We start from the raw sequence: 22660 nt of genomic DNA on the forward strand, positions 1-22660 counted from the left end.
AACATATTAAGGGAAAACAGACGCTGACTACTAAGCCCTATAGTAGAAACTGTACTTTTATTAAATTTCCTAATTCTAAGTGAATATTAAGCCCAATGAATAAAAAGTGATTCTCATTTTAACTTTCATTGCTTTCCTTCATAATGGCACATATTATAAATAAGTAATTCTCAGGGTGGAAAGGATGAGTCAAATTGGAATTTCTATATACAATACTGGAGAACTGTCTGGCAACATGCATGAGAAGCATGAAATTTAGATGGGAATTCTAACTAAGTAAATTCTGTTCTCAATTCTTTCCTTAATCCTTCCTTGATATTACCCATTGTTAATCCTTAGAAAAGCGTTGTGTATTTTACTCACCACAGTATCTTTATCCTACTATATACAGCCTTTACTTATTTTTCATTTGTATATCCCCGATCCCTGGGTTCTGCACTATCAGAAGAGAGGAACCACATTTAACACATATTTTACCCCTTGAAAAAAAATCTAACATACTGTGTATATTAGAAAACTCAGTAAATACATTAGCATTAGAAAAAATCAACTCCCTTATGTTTACTTTCCACTGCAAATAATTTTGACTTAGGAAATGATAATTGATCAAAGAAAGTATTTGGCCATTCCCAGGACAACCCTAAGCAGATATTCTACCTCTAACTGTAACGCATGCATCTAAATATAAAATAAAATATCAGATAATATTAGATAAAATATCAATTTACAATAGAAGTTAATTCAGTGACTGCATCCCTGGTTCTTTCAAAACTTTCCTACTGTACCCTCAAACAGACATTTCTAGACTGTTATTAGGAGACTATTTCTGTTTGAGAAATTTGGAGGCTCTGGGTCACCCATACTTCACTCTGAGTATGACAGGAGTAGCTTCACACACACACACACACACACACACACACACAGGCACACAAATAGCACTTTTAATGGCAACAGCACTTCAAGAGTAATCTACTGCAAAGCTTCAGAGTGCTGAAGCAAAGCCTCATTTGATTTGTTTGAAAGTAACATCTGTCCTCGCCAAAACAAAATGATAAAGTGGAGCTTCTGCTGGGCTGTTTCATTACTCGGATCTCCAAGAAAGTTTGCTATGGTTAAAGTTATTTTCTAGAGGGGTGAGCATTTGCACAGGTCTGAGGAGAGATCCGGCACTCCATAAGAAATTATTTATGGGAAAAACGAATTTAGTCAACAAGTAGCCATCATTCAATTTTTACTTGAGGATAAATCTTCTAAAGTTAGGATAAAGTGTAAGCACTCAAATCAGTTACCTGCTGTCTACCTGAAGAACGCCACATTTCTGCTTCCTTAATGCACAGTCTGAGCTTTGTGCGTGCTCTTTGCAAAGGATTTCAGCTAAACTGTCTTTTCAGGGTTTTTGCAAAGGTGGTATTCTGTAATTATCTGAAATGTAAATGAGCTATCATCGAAGCTTGGAAGTTATGGTTTGCATACGTGCATTTTAGTGGCCGCTGGGTCAGGTCTACTTGGAAGACTTGATTTGGGTCACAGAATGTTCATAAAAGAGAACTGGACAAAGCAAAACAACTTCCCTCAAATATCTTCTCATAAAAATCCAAAAATATGAGGTATAAAGTCAAATTTTACTTTCTTAAAAACAATAAATCAAAGGCATAGGACTCTTCAACTCAGCAATGAATAGTTTCCAATTTTTTATTGAGTTTATTGGTACAATCTAGGTCTACAATACAGTTACATTCATTACTGGGATTCTGTACCTTCACATGACAGGTCTTGGTTCTCATTTTTTCCCCTTGTCTGTGCCCTCCCTTCACCCCCTCTTCCCCTCTCATTAACAAACTCTTTATTTCCATTTTTTCATTTTATCCTATTTTTCTTTTCCCTTACTTCCGTGCCCCTATCCTTCCCCTTTCCCTATACCTTTAACCCTTTTCTTTCTATTTCATACTCTTAATTATCCCATTAGGATCTTGTGTACTATTATAGTTTTTCACACCAGAGAAACTATTCGGTATTTACACATGTGACTTATTTATTTCACTTAGGAGTATATCATCAATGTGTGTCCATTTTCCTATGAGTGACTCTAATTTCTCATTCTTTATGGCTGAGTAGTGTTCCATTTTATAGAAAAACCACATCTTCTTTATCCAGTTTCCAACAGATGGACAGATCGGCTGTTTCCAAGTTTTAGCTATTACAAACTGTGCCACTTTAAACATTGGTGCACATAAATCACTGTGGTATGATTCTTTTAAATCTTTTGGAAAGATACCCAGCAGAAGGATGGCTGGGTCAAATGGAACCTCTAATACCAGCTCTTTGAGGTGTCTCCATATTGATTTCCATAGTGGTTGCACCACTCTGCACTCCCACCAACAATGGAGCAGGGTTCCTTTTTCCCCACAACCCAGCCAACATTTGTTATTGTGTGATTTCTTGATAGCAGCCATTCTTTGTGGGGTGAGGTGGAACCTCAGTGTTGTTTTCATCTGCATCTCTCGAATGACCAGTGACGTGGAGCATTTTTTCAATAGTTTCCATTTTCACAGAGAGCAGCCTTACAAGGATTAAGACATTCATGCCTACCAGGAAGCAATTCACCTATAATTACTTGCAAAGTAACTTTATCAAATTAATTATCTCAGGTTGCTTTATGTCATTTTTCTTCCTGGAAGGCTATTTGCCTTTATACTTCAAGATGCTAACTCTGTTTTCGTAATCCAGCCCAATGCAATCCCATTTATCAGACTAGAGCATTGAATTACGTGCATCTCTATTTTAGTTATTTGGGTGCATGTTGCCTCCTCGCTGTTCAGTCTATGTCCTTTGTGTTCCTTTGAAGAACACTGCAAAATATCTCGATATTAGTAACATGATAAGTGCTTGAGAAAAAGTGATCTTAAAAAAAATGTATTTCTGTAGGAAAGGGTTGGAAAATTATGGCTTGTGAGTCAAGTCTTCCATCTGTTTTGGGACATTGGTGAAGAGCATAATATGACATCTGAACAGTATATCCGAACAGTGTATGGAATTAAAATTTTACTGTCCGTAAAGAAAGTGTCACTGGAACTCAGCCACACTCACTCACTTGTTGTTCACGCCTGCTTTCACTATACAGTACCAGAGTTGAGTGGTTATGACAATGACCATATGGCCCACAAAGCCAAAAGTATCTATTATCAAACACTTTCTGAAAATGTCTCTTGGTAACTGTTTCAGAAGGAGCATGTCTACCAGGAGAAATAGTGACTCTGGGACACAACAGACAAGATTTTTGCTCCAAATTTTTAATTTACATTTAGGCAAACTAACTCAAGATCTCTAAGTGAATAAATTCTCTACTGTCATATGGGAATGATATTAATAGTATGAGGTTTTTGATGCAAAGATTGGCAGCATTTTTCAGTCCAGTAGCAGTGAAATAACTGGCATTTGATAGTATTATTGCATATTGTTTTGCTTAGCTTTGCATCAAAGTTTTAAGTGCATTTAACTGAGTAATAATAATTTATAAGAAGGAAGTCAAACGAAGAACTACATTCAGTATATCTCTAGGTCTATAAAGCATGAAAACCAGGATGGAATTGTCCTTATCTTCACGGCAATTGTAAACATCAGTCCCTGTGTTCAGTCATTTGGTTTGAACAAATAATTGCAAGCATTACGTTTGAGAAAAGATACCTATTAATCTGTGGAAGGTGGTAACTTCACAAAGCAAAAAGAAAATCTTATACTGGCCACTGTGTTGATTCCTACTGGGACCACATCTCTGACAAGTATTCACTCCCCAGCCTGTCTTCAAGTAACTACTTACCAAATAGAATCAATGGGAAACTCAACAAAATAAGAAGCAAAGACCTTTCAAAGACCCCATAAGGCAGGAAAAAATTAGACTCGTTTCCACTGTTGGTTGAATGTTTATTTTCCTTCTTCTACTAAAACAGGAATAATGACCATGGCACTGAATATTCTCAGTTCACTTGGCTGCATAATCAAGCCAAAAAGGGTCATTTCCACCCTTGTAAACACTGCAACAAATATTATCCTTTAACTAAAAGTTAGGTGTTCATTCGGAAACCCATGCAGTATATTATACAATAGGCTTTATAACTATTTACATAATTCTATACTATTATTATCCTTTTTATATTTGTACATATGTTTTATCTTAAATATCACATGTTTGTATATACACAAACATTCATAGAATCAGAATGAAAAGTTCTGTTTTCCTATAGAACCAAAAAAAATCAAACACAGTATCATTAACACCCTACAGAAAGAATGCTTAATAATGAAAAGGTTATTTGGAGACCAAAAAAATTGGGAGCTCTACTTCAAAACCCTAAAGCTAGTATAAAAACAAACACCACTGTTGAAATCACTTTTCATTCCACCAGGTGACATATTCTGACTATCTCTCAGATGGAAAAGTTTCTCAGAACACAAGGGCCACGCTCGTGCCAGGAACAGTGAGGTACAAAGGACAGTCCCCCAGTATTCATGTGCCCTTTGAACAGTACTTTAAGTTTATCAGTGCTCTCACATCCATGAGTGAAACCAATCAATGGCAGTGACTGATTCCAAAATTATTAGGACGTCTGAACTACAGCCACTGGAAGCCTTCATCTACCCTCCCTGCATGCAACATTGGAAAGGCAAATAACATTCACAACTTTGTGATAAATAATGTGTAAAATAACCAGAGGCATTTTAAATGGTAAGCTATGCATTCTATTTCCTTAAGATCAGCAGATATTATAAAGCTCTTCAAGGAAAGAAAGTAGAGATTTAGAAGGTTCAGAAAACATAGCATCATGGGTCAAAACACCACCAGAAAGACCTAGAACCAGCCTCTCAGTTCTCTTTCTTGACTCTACCACAAACACTGGGTCTTCAATGACTAGGCAGGAGGTCCAAGACAGGAACAGACTCCCCCAAGAGCTTCTCACAAGCTCACTTACCAGAAGCTGGACCATGGGTCTTTTTGACAAAATAGTGGTCTTTTTAAAACAAAACAAAAAAAGACTAAAACTTTCCCTTTAGTTAAAAGAAACAAATAATCTCCTATTGATATGACAGGGAGGAATATTACTTATGTCTCCAGGAGTCCTATAAATAAGCGAACCTAGATGGTATAAAGAAAAAAAAGTAATAAGTCAAATACCAAGATAAAGCTTAATTCTTTAATAGCCAGGATGCAGTTAGTTAAGTCTAACGGCCAGCAAAGAGTAGAGGATTCACTGCGAAAATCGAGTTTGTTTTTTCCTTCTTTTCAAGCAATAAATATCAATACCATAACATGCCCCAAAACCACAGTGTTTCCTATCAATTTCAAAACAGATTGTCAAACAAAAGATTCACAATCACTGGTGTTTTAATCTCATTAATTTAATGTGGTATTCCATATAAGCAACAGTACTACATTGATAGAAGATTGCCAAATTACATTTTCAACACATTGGCAGTTATTAATAGTTTCAATCATTGTATCAGTAATTAGAAACCAAAAAATTAATAAATAAAAAGGATGTTAATTGTGTATAATTATTTACTCCTGGATAAATTAATTTTAACAGTTCATTCATTGTGGAACTCATGACGCCTTCTCCTTTTCATTGTATACTTCAAAATAAATTAATATGGTGTTCTTTGTGGGTATTATCAGTTGGCCTTATGTGAAAACAAAGGGAAACTGGCAATCACTGAATTAGCATTTTTAGTAAAATATCTGAGCTAAACATTACCTTACTACAGTTGGCAAATACTATGTTCAAAAGCTACTCAGCAGTGGGACACTGCTTTAAAATGATGGAGAGTCACATCACAAAATATAAATTGAGTATTGTCTTTTGCAGTTTGTTCAGCTAAACTGAAACACTTATCTGTGTAGTCATGTTCAGAATTTGTTCCCTATTGCATATTGTTCTTACAAAATAAATTTTAATTGAAAACATTTCTAAAACAGCATCCAGTGTTGCTCACGTAATCACAGAGCCCGGTCACTTGATACTGTCTTGATGGTGTTATTTGATTTCAAAGCAAGCAAAAGGCAGAGGTATGAATATTAACAGTATCCATGTATCTCATCCACAGTGAGATAAAGGGAGGCATAGGACAACCCAGGACTCCGTAATGAAACAGGAGCAAGGAGCTCTTCTACCTCTCAAGTTAAATATATTCTGTTTTTTAGAGAGCTGCTTTGAAAGTAGCAGGAATGCAGAAACGGCACCTATGAATGGACATTTTCTTGTAGTCTAGCTTCACATTAATAAAAGTGGGGACGGAGTTGAGGAATGCAGAAGATGGAGGGTCGTTAAAAGAACACCTGAGGAAGGAGAGCAAAGAACTCTAAGGAATACTTCTGTAGTTTTTTTCATGGCCAGGGTCTTTCTCCTTCAAATTTTTTGACTTAAAGGAAACAAGACAGAAAGCTGAAAACTGTACAGTTGATAAATTAAAGTAAAGCATTCATAAAACATCTTACACAGTGCCTACTATGGAGAAGAGTCAGGCAATGGTGGTCATTCTTTGTATGGAAGCTTCCAGGCACATTACCTGGCAACTGACAATTATGAGAAAGTGTCCTATTTCCACACCAACGAGGGTTATTGTAAAACAAACTCATAGGATGATAAGCAAGATGGCACAGGCATAGGACAAAGGAAACAGAAATCATATTGAAGGACCCAGTCTCCCAAATTCTAAGTAGTAGATAAGATGAATCAGCGAAGATTACTTGAAACAATAAAGCATTAGCGTACGTTCAATATTCATTTCAAGACAGTAGTGTCTTGTCCTCAGGAGGGAAAGACAGGGCGGACAACCACAGCAGCATAGGACAGAATTTATCACATATGTACACCATTATACAACCAAAGGAATTCAGATCCTAAGCCACTTGGAACTCCAAGGAAATTCCCAGTGAGTTGAGAGCAGTTGAGCTTCAGGTTTTTTGTTTTTTTTTAACTTCTCGAAGGAGTAAGTTTCCATTCAGCAACCTCTCAGGGAAATTTCTGCTTTTGTACATCCATTTAAGACCATTCATCTTGGGAGCAATTAGAAGAAATTAAAAATATCCAAAAATATTTTCCATGGCCCACTTTGCTCCACCCCTCTCAGTCTACATCCAACTCTTCATGACCATAAGCACCTGCCTCCCTCACACTGTTAAGTACCACACCATCCCTTTTCCAACATTAAAGAGAAACTGTGGGGTACTCTTCTGTAAAAGAAACCAGAAGACAGCATACTTACAAAAGTATGTGCAGTGGAAGGCCCACTGGATGGAAATTCAGGCAATCTAGAAAATGTCCCTACTGGGCCAATAACCACCAGTGTGACTGAGAAAAAAATATCTGAAATGCTTTAAGCTTCACTGTTCTCATTTTTCAACGTGGGCAGGCCTGGTATAAACTCATCTATGTGTATAATATATGCATGTGAATGCAAATAAGCATAATTCTGCTTTATCAAAGTATTATGGTTCTCAGTATATTATTTCTCTTCCTTACCAAATACTGTTTCCTTAAAGTGCTACACTCTCGTAATTCAGGGCTTCCTGAACACAAAAGCCCCAACAGCTTTTTCTCAGACTCCATCTACTTTCATTTCTTTTTCCTTAACAACTCCCTCAAATTCCACTTTTCACACAGAATTGTATTTCCTTCCACTCTGCTCAGTCTTTACCTTTAATTTTGCACCATGGCTTCCGATCTTCCTTTTTTCATAATATCCTCCAAACTTCACCTTGAAGCAGGCTCATTGGTTGCTGCCATTATACAAAAGCTTCCCTACCTTGATTTCCTGCCATGACACAAGGCAATACTGACAATAACAGTGAGTTCCTATCTTTTGGTTTCAGCAGACATCTAGTTCCTACAGCTCCGATAATTCTTCAGCACTTCAAAACTCAATATGCCCAAAACACATCCAAATCCCTGCCTCTTACTGTGTGATTTATTTCTGTTAATTGCTTCATTATCTTCCCACTTAGTGTCAAAACCTCAAAGGCTCCCTTCCACCATCTTTCCTCCCTCACTGGGCACAAACATCCAATTCTTTCCCATGTCTTTACAACACTGACTTCACAATTTGTCCCATCTCCAATGTTAGCTTTTCTTACTCTGCCATAGTTTGTACATGTAAGTTATCCCTCACTTGACATATTACAATAACCTCAAGTATCCCTTTTTTCAGATTTTCTCCCTTCCCCTCTATCTCACAAATTGCGTCCAACTGAAGCAATATTCTGACAGTAATATTTCTTGTTTCACAACCTTTAGATCCAACTTTTTCCCCTACCCTCTCTACTGCTTCTCTTCATAAATGCTTGGGGGTTGAGGGTGAATATACACCTGTCCAATAAAAACATGATGGAAATACATTTACACTTTTTAGTTTTAAAAAGGAAAATTAACCAAGACTTGTCATGTAAAGGTACAAGATACCAATAATGAGTGTAACTGTACTGTACTATATACCTAAAATGTACCAATAAACTCAACTAAAAAAATAAAACAAATAAAAAGGAAAATTATATAGGTGAAATTAATTTTCATTATGTATTGTATATATTATTAATTCAACATGCAATCACTATAAAATCATCAATAAGATATTTCCCATGTTTTCATAATATATGTCTGAAAAACTCACATGTTATTTTTCACTTATGGCAAATCTTAATTTGGTCCAACCACACTTCAGGCATTCAAGGCCTCATGTATTCAGTAACTACTATATTAGACAATGAAGAATTGGAGAAACAAAACCTGGATTTGAAACATGGCTCCACTTAACAATTTAATTGTGACTTCGGAGAAAGCAGTAATCTCTTTGTATTTCAGTTTCTTCCTACAAAGTAATAATAACTATCTCACAGGTGTGTTGTGAGAAATAAACATAAGTTCATAGATGAACCTGGAAGATATTAATGAAAGGGAAACGAGCCAGGCACACGAAGACAAATGCTAGATGAGTCCTCCCATACGTGGAATCTTCTACGTCAAAGCCTTACAAACACAGTGTAGGGAATGCTTACCAGAGAGCACAGGTAAACATGGAAGATGTCGGTCAAAGAACACAAAGTTTCTGTTAGGAGAAATACTTCTAAAGTTTGGTTGTGCAATGTGTTGAGTATATCATATAAAGTACTTGAAATTCATTGAGACAGTTCATTTTAACTATTCTCACCCCAAAATAATGGTATGTAAGGGAACGACTATGTTAATTAGCTTAATTTGATTAGCTGACAACATGTGTGTACCAAAAAAAAAAATCACACAGTAGATCATAAACACATACAGTTTTTGTCATTAAATTACATTATTCCAAATTAAAATTTAAGTAATTAACTAACATAAATTTATTGCTTAAGCCAGGGTTGATTTGAAGCAATATTTCAATATACATATTATTGTCATGATCATCAAAACTATTCCATGCTTGCTATATATGAGAAGACAGTCCTAAGTTATAGTTTTTAGAAATGTAAATTACCCTCCATGCCTAGTCTCTAAAATTATGTCCAAGTTAAACATAATGGTATGTCTAGGTCTATGCAGATGAAGGCTGCCATTCAGCTGGGGAGGGTCGGGGGACTGCAGTGTTGGGGTTCTAACCCAGGACCCAGTACAAGCGAGAGCTCAGAGGCTACTCCTGAGCCCCACAGACTGGTTTTCAATTTCCATCTTGACCTGTAGGTATAGTATATTGGTCCTAAATTTCTAAAATAGTATTAATAACACTGCGAGTGTTAGAGGATCAGCAAGGAATTAATGATAAAATTCAGGTAGGGCCCTTAAGCTTGGCTCTTGCTACAAATAAGTGTCAATGAATGCTCAGTATAATTATTATTTTAAGGTCAACTCAAATGCTGAATTCTCCAAGAGTATTTTTTGTCAGTTCTCTGAGTACGCTTAGAGCTTTCATACCACTCTCTTTATATATATTTTTTAATTAGGATCTTGCAACTTGGCATTTTTTTCTCTTTTCATTGCTTACTTGCTCCTTCTGTCTTTCCTACTCTGATAGCAACCTGATTCATCTTGAACTCCACACCACTTATCTCAATACCTTACACACAGCATATTTTCAGTACTTAGCCTGCTAAATGGCTCTTTAGGAAGTTAGGCTGGGTTGCAATACGTGGGATACATGGGAGATAGGAAAGAAGTGAAAAAAGAAAGACAAAGAGCAAGGTTGGGGCTCCAGGTGAGAAAGAATTATTAAGACCTGAGCTGCATCCAAAAAGGAATAGGGGGAACGGGGATTTAGCTCAGTGGTGCTGCTGCCTGACTCTCAAGTACAAGGACCAGAGTTCGATCCCTGGTACCAAAAAAACAAAAAACAAAAAACAAAACAAGGACTAGGGGAGGGGTGAGGACAAGCACACTAGTAGAGCAAAAGAACCACCTTCTCTGTGCTCAAAGGTGTTCTTGTAAGGTACAAGTTATTTTTTTTTCAGCTTTAAATGAGTTTATTGGTACATTTTAGGGATACAGCACAGTTACATTCATTGTTGGGATCTTGTACCTCTACATGACAAGTCTTGATTCTCATTTTTTCCCCTTACCTCTGCCCTCCCTTCAAGGTACAAGTTATTGATCAAAATCAAAACTGCTTTTTGTGTGTGTGTACTGTTTTATGCTTTAGTTTTACTTAGCTTGCAGTACTGAGAATCAAGTCCAGAGCTTTTGCAGGGAGTTCCATCCCCAGCGCTCCATCCTTCCTTGGCTCCTTCCCTCCCTCCCTTCCTTCCTTCTTTCATTTATTTTCCATCCCGCATTTCTGTTCCCCCATTCTTCCCTTTTGGAATGTGGCTGTGCCATTGTATGTTGAAAGTATACAATTCATTTTTTCACTTTATTTCTATAAGAATTTTATTACTATATATTTGCAATACACAATAATGACATGCCTCTTGGGGAAGAGGCCAAGTCTTGCTATGGTGCTAAATTCCCTGGGTTGTGTTCAAACTTGTGATCCACCTGCCTCAGTCTCCCAGAGTGCTAGGATTCCAGGTGTGCTCCACAGCACTCAGACTGCATGCTGTAAAATGTACGTTTTTATGTATGTTTGTTTTTGTACATAAACATTGGCTTATACTACAAATTACCACATTCATGAGTTAATATGTAACATCTGTACCCTTACATAGCAGGAACTCAACCTATATGCCTCTACCAATAAAATCCAATTGATAAAAAAGGCATGGAATGCACAGGGGTATTTCAAACCACTTTTTTGTGATGAGCACTTTAAGATAGCTTAGCACTTAGGCAACAGGTAAATTGGTTTGAATAAGCACTTTATTTGTATGAGTCAGTGAACTAACTATGGAATACCTTTGAGACAAAAGTTACTTTAAGAGCTAAATAAAACTATGGATTTTATTTTTAACATTCTGTTTTTTGAACTCTAATTACAGTTCTAACACATCCTCTTTTAGTTTTTTCATTCTTTAAACCCCTTCTTAGTCACAAAAGTCCAATGTGCAGAGTGATCGATGATCATTGTTATTTGAAAAAAATACACCAATACACTTGCATCTTGTACCGCTCATATGCATGGGCTGATGAACTGTCAAGATGTCCATGGGACAAATGAAAAGCAATTCAAGGTTTAGGCTGCTGTAATAGTGGGGATGATCTGAAATGAGCTTATCTGTGAAAAGGCGGAGGATGTCAAGATTTGTCAACAGAAATCAGTCACATCTCCATTCCATCAGCCGCAATGCTATCAAACCATATTACACTGTGCAAAAATACTACAGAAAAAATGACAGTCATTTTTTACAGCAACAGCTTACTTGAAGCAGCACATGTAGCAGAATGTTTTGAATCTATTTTAATATTAACTGCAGTCCAATAGAAGTCTTATTCATTTTTTCAGTCTATATGAGTGGTGTCATTAAAACCAATTTAAAATAGTCCTCAATCATTTCAAGAAAAAATTTAATAGTATTTTTTTATTTTAAAAGCATTCTTTAACAACTACTGGGTAGAAGGCTCCTACAGAAAGTTATTAACATTAGGTTGACACACAGCTAGAATGGTGGTGCCTGACTAAATCCCAGTACCCTGGGAGACTGAGGAAGGAGGGCCACAAGTTTAAACTCAGTCTGGACAATTTAGTGATTTTGCAAGACTCAATCTAAGAAAAAAATGAAGAAAGAAGGAAGAGAGAGAGGGAAAAAGGCATAAAACAGGATGAATACTGCGATGCTTTTCTCATTGCTGAGAAAAAATATCCAATGCTCAAAGTTAAAGGAGAAAAGGTTTACTTGACTCATAGTTTATAAGATTTCAGTTCATAATTAGCTGGCTCTAAGGCAGGGTGGCATGGTGCAGGGGCATTGCAGAGGAGAAACAGTTCATGTCAGGCAGGAGGCCAAAAAAAGAAGCAAGCAGCAAGTGAAAGCAACCACAATGGTCCCCTTTCTTTGTGTCCAAGATATTCTATCCAGGCTACCTGGCCTTAGGGTGGGTAGCACTTATACCCATAGAGGACCTTCCCATTATCCAGTCCCAGAACTATAGCAAACCAATCAGTGAAATAATTAAGTAATCTTGCACTCTTTATCCTAGCATCACACACTGAATCCTTGTGTCACACATCCTAGACACAGCCATCTCTGAAAAGCCCAACCTATGATCTTGTGAGGCTTTGAGGGTACCTCTAGAAAAGGCCATAATAGGCAATTAAAGATGTGCAGCATGAGGCTCACTATACATTGCACATAGTGCAACTACTGACTGGAAACAAAGAGATTATGAGTTTCAACCCTAGTCCCAACTTGTGAGTTTTGCTTGCACATCACTAAATATATATTGTTAAAGAAAGCTGAAGTTCATGTATGGTGGCCACACATTTTACCTTCACCAACCCTGTCCAAAGCATGATTCAGTCTCAGGTATAATAGGTTCAGGGATGCATATGAGTAGAAAACAAGCTCAACTGCATTCCTAAGTCTTTTTTTTTCTTTTATTGAGTTTATTGGTATGTTTTAGGTATACAGTACAGTTACATTCATCATTGGGATCTTGTACCTTTACATGACAGGTCTTGGTTCTCATTTTTTCCCCTTGTCCCTGCCCTCCCTTCACCCCCTCCTCCCCTCCCCATTTACAAAGACTTTATTACCATTTTTTCATTTTCTCATATTTTTTTTCTTTCCCTTATTACCTTTCCCCTACCCTTTCCATTTTCCCTACACCTTTAGCCCTTTTCTTTCTTTTTCACATGGTCAATTATTTCATTAGGATCTTATGTACCGTTATAGCTTTTCACACCAGAGAAACTATTCAGTATTTACACATGTGACTTATTTATTCCACTTAGGAGTATATCCTCAATATGTATCCATTTTCCTATGAATGACTCTAATTTCTCATTCTTTAGGGCTGAGTAGTATTCCATTTTATAGAAAAACCACATCTTCTTTATCCAGTTTCCAACTGATGGGCAAATGGGCTGTTTCCAAGTTTTAGTTACTACAAACTGTGCCACTATAAACAATGGTGTGCATATATCACTGTGGTATGATTCCTTTAATTCTTTTGGAAAGATAACCAGTAGGGGGATGGCTGGGTCAAATGGAACCTCTAGTCCCAGCTCTTTGAGGTATCTCCATATTGATTTCCACAGTGGTTGCACCAGTCTGCACTCCCACCAACAATGGAGAAGGGTTCCTTTCTCCCTACAACCCCGTCAACAGTTGTTATTGATTGATTTCTTGATAGCAGCCATACTTTGTAGGGTGAGGTGGAATCTCAGTGTTGTTTTATTTGCATCTCTCAAATCACTTAAGAGAAGCAGATGTGAGGTTCAGGCGCCACAGAGCTCTGCAGAATAAGGACCGTGCCCAATCTAGAGGTGGGGACAGTTAGTGCTCTTTGCAAATGATGGGATCATGTCAGCATGATGTTATCAAGGTTTTCCTGGTTACTGAAAGGGCAGTCAATTGAGGCTTCAGAATTTCTCACTCAGAACCACCAGGAGGAAAAAACAAAACCAGTCCACAAGACTGGTCCTTTAACTAATCAAACCTTGGCTTAGCACAATCAATGGGACCAATGGAATGGTCCATTTCTGGGGCTTTACACAAGGTAATTTCTCCCAATCCATGCGATTACATCATGGTTGTGGAGTGGAGCAGTTGTTGGAGACACTGCTATAAAATTCATTAGAAAAATACAGACCCATTTTCCTGTCTAGGATTAGTTCCTTTTAGGATTAATGACTACTTACTTTGATAAGTAATTGCTAGGCACTACCAAAACAGCAGACGGTAATACATGGATTGTTCACTACAATATGAAAAGAACTTGATGAAATAAGAACAGTGAATTTTTATAGATATGTGACATTTTCTGTATGATGTTTTCAACTACTCATCAAACATTCTTTTAGTTGACTGAGGAACTTCACTTTCTAAACGAAATGTATTTACTTAGTTACTTAAGACTGAAATTTAAAACAAGGTAAAATGTACTATGGGAAGTGTAGAATTTTCACAGGCATTGATTTAAAACTGTCTATACTTACCAAGCAACGACACTGAAAAATCTTAACTCATTTTGGAAAATATTCGGTAAGTGCATGTGATACACACTCAGGAGGTATTTCCAACTTTTCATGTGAAATTAAAGACACCATTGACTTAATTCATCTGGTTCCCCTTTGGGCAAGCAGGAGATGTTAGAAAATATGTACAAAACAGTCAGATTTCTCTTTTATAAATACTTTGATCAATTTTGTCCAACAGAATAACACAAACCACCCACATGGTTTGAATACTCTAGTAGTCATGTAAAACATTAAAAATGTGACATGAACTTTAACAATATTTTACTTAACCTAACAAAGCTAAAATATTAACATTTCAAAATATAACCACTAGAAGAATTATTGCAATCCTTTAAATTCTTAAAAGTTTTTTTAATACTAAGCCTTTGGAATCCTGTGTGCCTTTTACCTTTAAGGACTAACACATGGCTAAATATTCATATGTGTTTAGTGCTGCCTACAATGGAAAGGAAACATCTAGAATTTGTAAAACAGCCACATAATTAACTCACAAGCAATGAAGTAATAAAATAAAATTTTCCTTGGATCTTTAATAATTCTTAGTCCACGCTGTAAGCCAGGCACACCTCACCTGCCGCCTGTGGCTTATACATGCCTGATTTAACTGGGTCACATTCCGCAAAGAACTGTCTTGGGCAGCATATAAAATACATGATATACTTCATGTATATATGTGTCAATATCTTACAGTTTTGTATTTTTACTATAGCACAGGCATATGTAACAGGTTGGATAAACCTGCTCTAAACCTGTGACTATCCCAGAAAAGAAACTATTCAAGAAGTAACCTCTACTGACTAAGACACTGCACTTTGATTTCAGAGATTCGGGCTTCAGATAACCACGCTGACTGGTACAGTTACTGAACCTCTTAGAAACTGTTTCCTTGACTCTAAAATAAAAAAGAGGGCCAGGGATTTGGCTCAGTGGTGCATCACAAGTGCGAGGTCCTGAGTTCAATGCTGGGTACTGAAACAAACAAACAAACAAACAAACAAATGAAAATAATATACTCCCCACAGTGCTCGGGACACAGTAAATAAGCTTCCAGTTATTAACATGACTGTTGTTAATTTTGGTACCATTAATATTGTTTTGTTTTTTTGTTTTTTGGTACGGGGGATTGAACTCGGGTCCTTGCGCTTGCAAGGCAGTCCCCGAACCGCTGAGCTAAATCCCCAGCCCCCATTAGTATTGTTTTAACCTTCACCTGATACTACTTCCTTCTCTGGCTTCTTGTCAGAATGCTTGGAATATTAAAACTTCTCTTCTCTATCTTTATTTTCTATCTATATATCTAGCTCTTAATCTGATGCAACTCGGTAAGAAAATCATGTAGCACCAAGACCCAGAATACATACATTAAAACATTAGTTCTATGAATACTAGGATATTATCTGTTTTGTTCACTGCTAAACCTCAAATGCTCATAATTACTTAACATAGATAATATTTACTCTATTTTGTTGGTGGTAAACTCTGATATTTTCTAATCTGTCCTTCTAAAATGCTAATTTATCCATTTCGATTCAAAATACTGGTCCTAGTTCACTAAGGTGACATTTTTATTCAATACTGAGGAGTGATCTTCCCTTCATAAAACCTGCACTCTTATATAGTGCTGGGTCTTCAATTTACCTATGTATACTCTCTGATATGGCCAGAGGTAACTCAACTCTAAACAGAGTTGTACAAGCCTGGAAGTTATCTGCAATTCATTTCTCCTTCTCCTACCTCAGACTTAATTCCACAGTTAAACCTCCAAAATATATTCAAATACTCACATTCTAACCTTCAAGACATCGTGCCTAATCCCGCTGCCCTCCTGGAGTCAGCCACCAACACCACCCCTCGCCTGATTATCCCATCATTGAGTATCTGTGCCCCTATTTGCTTTCCTATTTCTTACCATCAACCTGCAACACTGCAACCATTAAAATTTTGTAAAGAAGCCAGATCATATTACCTCTGCTCAAACCATATGTCTCCTGAGAGAATTCAGAGTACAAGTTCAAAATAATTACAGTGATTTCTAAGGAACTCCGTTTTGTGTTGTATCCACAGTCACATTTCCTAGTGACTTATTCACCTCTTCTCTCCCATAACTCATCCCAGGCCAACTATGCTGACCAGGTGGCCTTAATGCAGTCTTTGGAACATTCAGCATATCATGCACTAGGGATCTGCCTGGAGCTCTCTTCCCTAGATAGCCACACACTCAACTTTTTCACCACCAGATCTTTGTCCAAATATCACCTTTGCAATGAGGACTAACGTGAAGACCTTGTTTAAAGCAGCAACCCACATCCCAGGGCTCCACATTCTTCTCCTATTCTGATCCCCTCTCCCACAGCACCATTTCCTTCTAACTCAATGTCCTTGTCAGCTACAATGGGATAGAATGTCTATAAGCCCCACAGAAACAAAGATATCCATCCATTTTCTGAAAATATTCTGGCATATAAAGGACCTTAATAATTATTTGTTTAGAAAGAAAGTTTTAAGAGTTTGTAAGTGAAACAGGACAAATTCATACATAATTTATTACACACGGTGTATATGTAACTTAGGAAAATGGCAATCTTCTCCATAACATAATTATGGAGTAAAACTTGGCTCTTTTATATAATTTTTAAGAGTATTTATTATAAATTGTGCATTAAATACTGAATGTTGGTAGTGAATAACTGTAACTTAGCATTTTTGGGTAAAAATTCAGCCAAATGTATTCCTGGATAAATTCCTGGTCAGAAAATACTACTGGTCTCCTCATTGTCTTTGTTATAGAGAAAACCTGCACACAAAACAACAGAAGAAAATGGAAGAAAAATGCACAAAGTGATAAAAATTCGAGAAGACAGAAAATTCAACTCATCTAGCAGCTACAGCATTTGTTGAGTTTATATCTTCTGCTAAACCCTACTAAGTGAATTTACTTGCTTTTATTAAAATCAAAGATATGAAGGGTAGTCCATAAATCACATATTTATTTTAATACCTAGACAATGACCCAATATTTGTTAATGAATGTCATCCTTAGAGGCAAGCCTTTTATCCTAATTTTACCTAGATCTAGGAGTATCAACATTCAGTACAACAAGTACAGTATATAAACAATACTTTAAAAGCCTAATTTTTCTACATAATATAATTATGATGATCACCAATCTCCTAAGTATTATACTACATATGCTTTCTTACATAAAAATTAATTGAATTCTTCCTTATTAATTTTTTAAAAATTTTACCTCTACATTCTGATTAAAGTTGACCTTTAAATTCTTTAATGATCTCTTCATATTTAAGAGTGTCACTGCTTTTTCTATAAACTCCTCTATAAACATAAATTTCTCTAATGGACAATGTGAAATAGGAAGAAAGGGGCTAAAGGTGTAGGGAAAGTGGGAAGGACAGGGGAAAGCTAATAAGGGAAAAGAAAAAAATGGGAGAAAATGAAAAAATGGAAATGAAGTGTATGTAACGGGGAGGGGAGGAGGGGGGGAGGGGAAAAAATGAGAACCAAGACCTGTCATGTAAAGGTACAGGATCCCAATAATGAATGTAACTGTACTGTATACCTAAAATGTACCAATAAACTCAGTGGGGAAAAAAATGTTAAAAAACATAAATTTCTCAAAAATGCAGACACATGATCAGTAAAATTTGCCTAGGGTATAAAATTCCAAATAAACACTTTAAATCTTTGAAAAAGTGATCTTATTTTCTATACTATACAGTATAGTTACACTATACTATAGGGTTACACTATACTTTCAGTTACACTATACTTTCACAGTATGACTTCTTTTCAACCAGCTGGAAAATCTCAAGATTGCTAGTACAAAATTTAGTATCACAAAGAATAACATTGGTGCAGTTTATTGCCTGTTATTTCTGCTCCATTAAAACCAAAGGTAAATCTAAAACTTTGAAAATAAAGAAGAGAATTCAAGAATAAAAGTATTTTAGTTTGGATATTTGTATTGATATTTCTCCAAAGCTCATTTTAAAAGTTTTGAATTCACAATTACTTCTTTGTTCCTCCTTACTAAATTAGTAACAAAGAAAATGTTTCAGCAATAAAATTAAGGCATCACAGTAAGAACATATAAAAACTAAACAAAATATTTAGAAGGAGGAAGTTTTAACCTATAATGGATTACTGCTTATGAATTTTTATGCTTTACATGTTTTAAAATGCTCTGAGGTTTAACATAGGAGCCCCAAAGTCTATTGCATATACTGCTGTGTAACCCGTGTTGCACCTGACCCTTTCATTCAGGCTTATTCCACAGCAGTTTCCTCCTCTCAGAAAAGAGAGGTGACAAGCAACTTTTTTTGTTAGTTCCCTTAGATATCATGAAGAAACTGTGTTTTGACAGGAAACTGTTCTTAGGAAACAAGTGTTGAATTTTATAGGGGTGAGAGGTGATTTCTGTAACCTACTTTCAAATGGGTCAGCCAAAAATAAATAATTAAGTAAAAGGGGGAAAAGTGCACTATATGCATACAGATAAAATAATACAATAAAACAGTACATTAGAAAACCTAAATTATCCACATGAGGGTGCTTGGTTTACTATTTTTTCAACATAATAACATGCTAGAGAACCTTTATAACATAGAAAAAACAAAAAACTAATTGTATATAGTAATACACACACGTATATATATATATATATGTGTGTGTGTGCATATTTCAAATACCTCTTACTCAGGAAACAAAATAAAATGAAGGAACAAAATAAATGCATAAATAACACAATAGTTAATTTCACGTGGTATAAATACAGAATTTTCTTTTTCCTTTTATTCTAGATTCCAAATTCTTTAAAACTTAAAAAATGAGATTGTCTATCTTCATCATATTCCAAAAGAAAAATTGTACTAGTTTTCAGCTACTGACATATTTCAATTTCATGTTCTTCCTTAATATGTTAGAGCTTACTATTTCCATCTCCTTTTGCTGAAAAGTTCTTAAATTAACAACCTCAAATTTAAGTTGCTCTACCCATAACCCTAATTATAATTCAGTAGAAGATCTCTAATAATAGGTATCAATATATGTGCTATAGAAATAAAATAACTTGCAAAAGTTAGGGGGAAGGGTAATTAGAATACAATAATCAGAAATGAGAAATTGCACTTTCTAGGGAAAAATGTTTTTCTTTGCCACTGGTAAGTTTTATTTCAACATTTAAACACCAGTGAAGCACATGACTTAAGAATACTTCAAACCTCAACTTAGAAAATACAGCTTATTGTTACCTCCAAGGCAGCCAATGAAAGAAAGCAGGATCAACTGTTTCCATGACAACATCATTTTTAATCGCCAAAAGCAAGAGTAACTCTTGTCCAGTCTTTGAAGATTAGAATGCTTTGTCTTCAGATAATTCCTTTAATCTGTAAAATACATGTACAAAGAGGTCAGACTTTTAAAAAAGCTCCTTTTAAAAAAAAGATTTTCTTCTCTTCTATAAACTGTTTCATTGAAACACTCAAAATCCTTAAAAAAACATGAATCTTTGCTGATATCAAATAGAAAATGCCTGAAACGTAGAAACTTTAAAAGTGCTTTATGTAAAAGATAGGCAGAAACAACTTTATATAATTGGAAATGTTCTCCAGTACTAAAATATTAAATAGTAATAAATTAAACATTAACTTTTCATACATAATAATTGCAACAAATAAAATATTAGCCTGAAATTCAAAATTTTCTCATTTTCTATAATGACAACATTTTAGCAAAATTAGAAGAGTCCATGAACTTTGTTTATCTCTAAATTCACAGAAGTTTCAGTCCATAATCAGCTGGCTCCAAGCAGGGCGGCATGGCTGATAGGCACTGTAGAAGAGAAACAATTCATGGCAGGCAGAAGGTAGCTAAACAAGCAAAGGACCATAGCAGCTTCTTCCTGCCCCTTTTATACCGGATCTAGCTACTGGGATTAGGACAGTACCAAACTAATCAGTGGACTCATTTAGTAACCACACACGCTTAATCCCAGCATCACACACTCAAGGTTCAGCCACCGCTGAAAAAACACTATCTATGACCACATGAGGCTTTGAGGAATATTCAAATCAGATATATTATAACATGTATCTCTCTTAAAATGTTAAAACAAAACACATTTCTAACACATCAATTTGACACATGCCTATAAATTCAAAGAAATCAGAAATTAAATGATACTAAGAAAACTATCTGATTTAAGAGATCAGTGAAAACCCATATATTCTAATGTTCGTATACATGGACACAGAGATACACTATATAAAATCTGAAGATTGAAAAACCATCCAGGAAGCCAATTTTTAATAAGTGTTAAAGTAGGCCATTCACTTTATAAATAATCTATGTAATTAATATAATCATGACTTGACTTCTTGGCATTGCCAAGTATTATTACGGAGTGAAGGGAAAACATTAAAGCTGCCCCACTTCTGAAGTCACAAAGCTCAAATAATTACAAAGGAAGCTACAGAATGAAGACAAATACGAATCAAAATGTTATTTGCTACAATAAGACTAGGCTACTATTCATGGGAATGTTCTAAGCCCAAGAAAATCTTGATACCGTTTAGAATTCTCCCTAATAGACCTTTGCATCTGAGGGGCTAAGGCTTAAAATATTCACAACACATTTTTCATGGCAGTCTTTTCATAGGCCTCCCAAATTTAGTACATATTGACAACTGTAATTCTTACTGTCAACTGAACTAAAAAATGCTAGACCTTGGACTCCGAACAAAAATTTTCTAAATAATTGTTCCGGGTTGCTCTAAAAGAAGGAAGAGAACATCTATGGCTTTTGTTATATATTTCATAAAATTGCTACTAAAACTGTGGATTATGAAAATACTCATCATGAAATATGTATTTATTAATTTAAATATATATAAGGCAACTTTTAGTGAGGTCTTGGTAGATTCTCAGAGATTTTCTTTAGGTGGGGAAAGTTTGGGAATGGAAATGATTCCATCAGAGTAACAAATACCTAACAAACTTTTTACTGAAAGAAAAATCCTATGACAACTTTGTCTAGGAGACTCACTTTGACACAGCACCGTCTCTCACATCCACAAAAAGTAACCTCCAACTTGGATATTTTAGACACACATTCCATTTATGAATAAATACGATTCCTGATTCTTATAAAAAAAATTCCTCCTGAGCAGGGTTGAGACTTTTCTAATATTGAAATATTTTATTATATTGTAAATTTGATTCTGGGTGTGTTGTGTTGTGTTGTGTTATGAGCCTTCCAGAATTTACATTAACTCAGTATCGAGGTATACAAGCGTTATTCCAAGACAGTCAACCAACTAATGCTTTACTGAGTTTGATGAGACTAAACATCCTGCCAGATTGGAAATCAGGCCTCTGATATCCACTTTACTTACATTCATAATCATGTATTCATTCATCCACAATCTGCACATCTTTCAAAAATGTGGTTCATCCATTCTGCATAGTGACTGTGCATCTTTCCTGATGGAAGTAGCTTGGTAGGGGATGAAATCTGCATAAACACTGGGCTCCAAGTACAAAATTCCTACCAACTTTCATTCATTCTCCTCGCAGTTTACTCATGTTTGGCCATATAGGAGAGTGAAGAATATAATGTGTCTAATTTGGTGTCACCTTCAACACCCATAGTTCTGTGTTTACAGTGGAACAACGAGCAAATCAGACAAACACCAGGTGGAAGTCATCTTATGCCCCTGTGGACACCTACAATACTTTATCTTTCATCTTTGGACTCTTTCTCAACTTCAATACCTTCTATCATTGTTAGACTACAGCTTTACTTGCCAACCAGGTAACAACCTGCAAAAAACAGTAGTTTGCAAACTTTTGTAGGTTAAGATTCCTTTTTAAAGACATTAGCCAAATCTACTTACCTCTCTGGACCAAACACACCTAGACAAATAGGCTAACCTCTGTGTACATATCTTGTTTTGTTACCCTGGAAAATAATTTCTTTTATATTATGTGAATGTATGCATGTTTGAAAATTTCTTACTTCATTTTTCATGAGAGATTGATAGGAACTTT

General features: G+C 35.8%; 1 protein-coding gene across 1 annotated transcript in view; it reads right to left on the reverse strand.

Annotated features, from left to right (window-relative positions):
• Positions 1–19998, reverse strand: part of Cntn3 (contactin 3) — a 246807-nt gene extending 226809 nt beyond the window's left edge. The window contains exon 1 of the mRNA XM_010629962.2: positions 19864–19998. Coding sequence (XP_010628264.1) covers positions 19864–19918 — 55 coding nt within the window. The 5' untranslated portion in view covers positions 19919–19998. The remainder of the gene's footprint in view (positions 1–19863) is intronic.
• Between the last annotated feature and the right edge of the window lie 2662 nt (positions 19999–22660).

Source organism: Fukomys damarensis, unplaced genomic scaffold, assembly GCF_012274545.1.
Source record: "Fukomys damarensis isolate Sample0158 unplaced genomic scaffold, DMR_v1.0_HiC HiC_scaffold_28, whole genome shotgun sequence".
Lineage (NCBI taxonomy): Eukaryota > Metazoa > Chordata > Mammalia > Rodentia > Bathyergidae > Fukomys > Fukomys damarensis.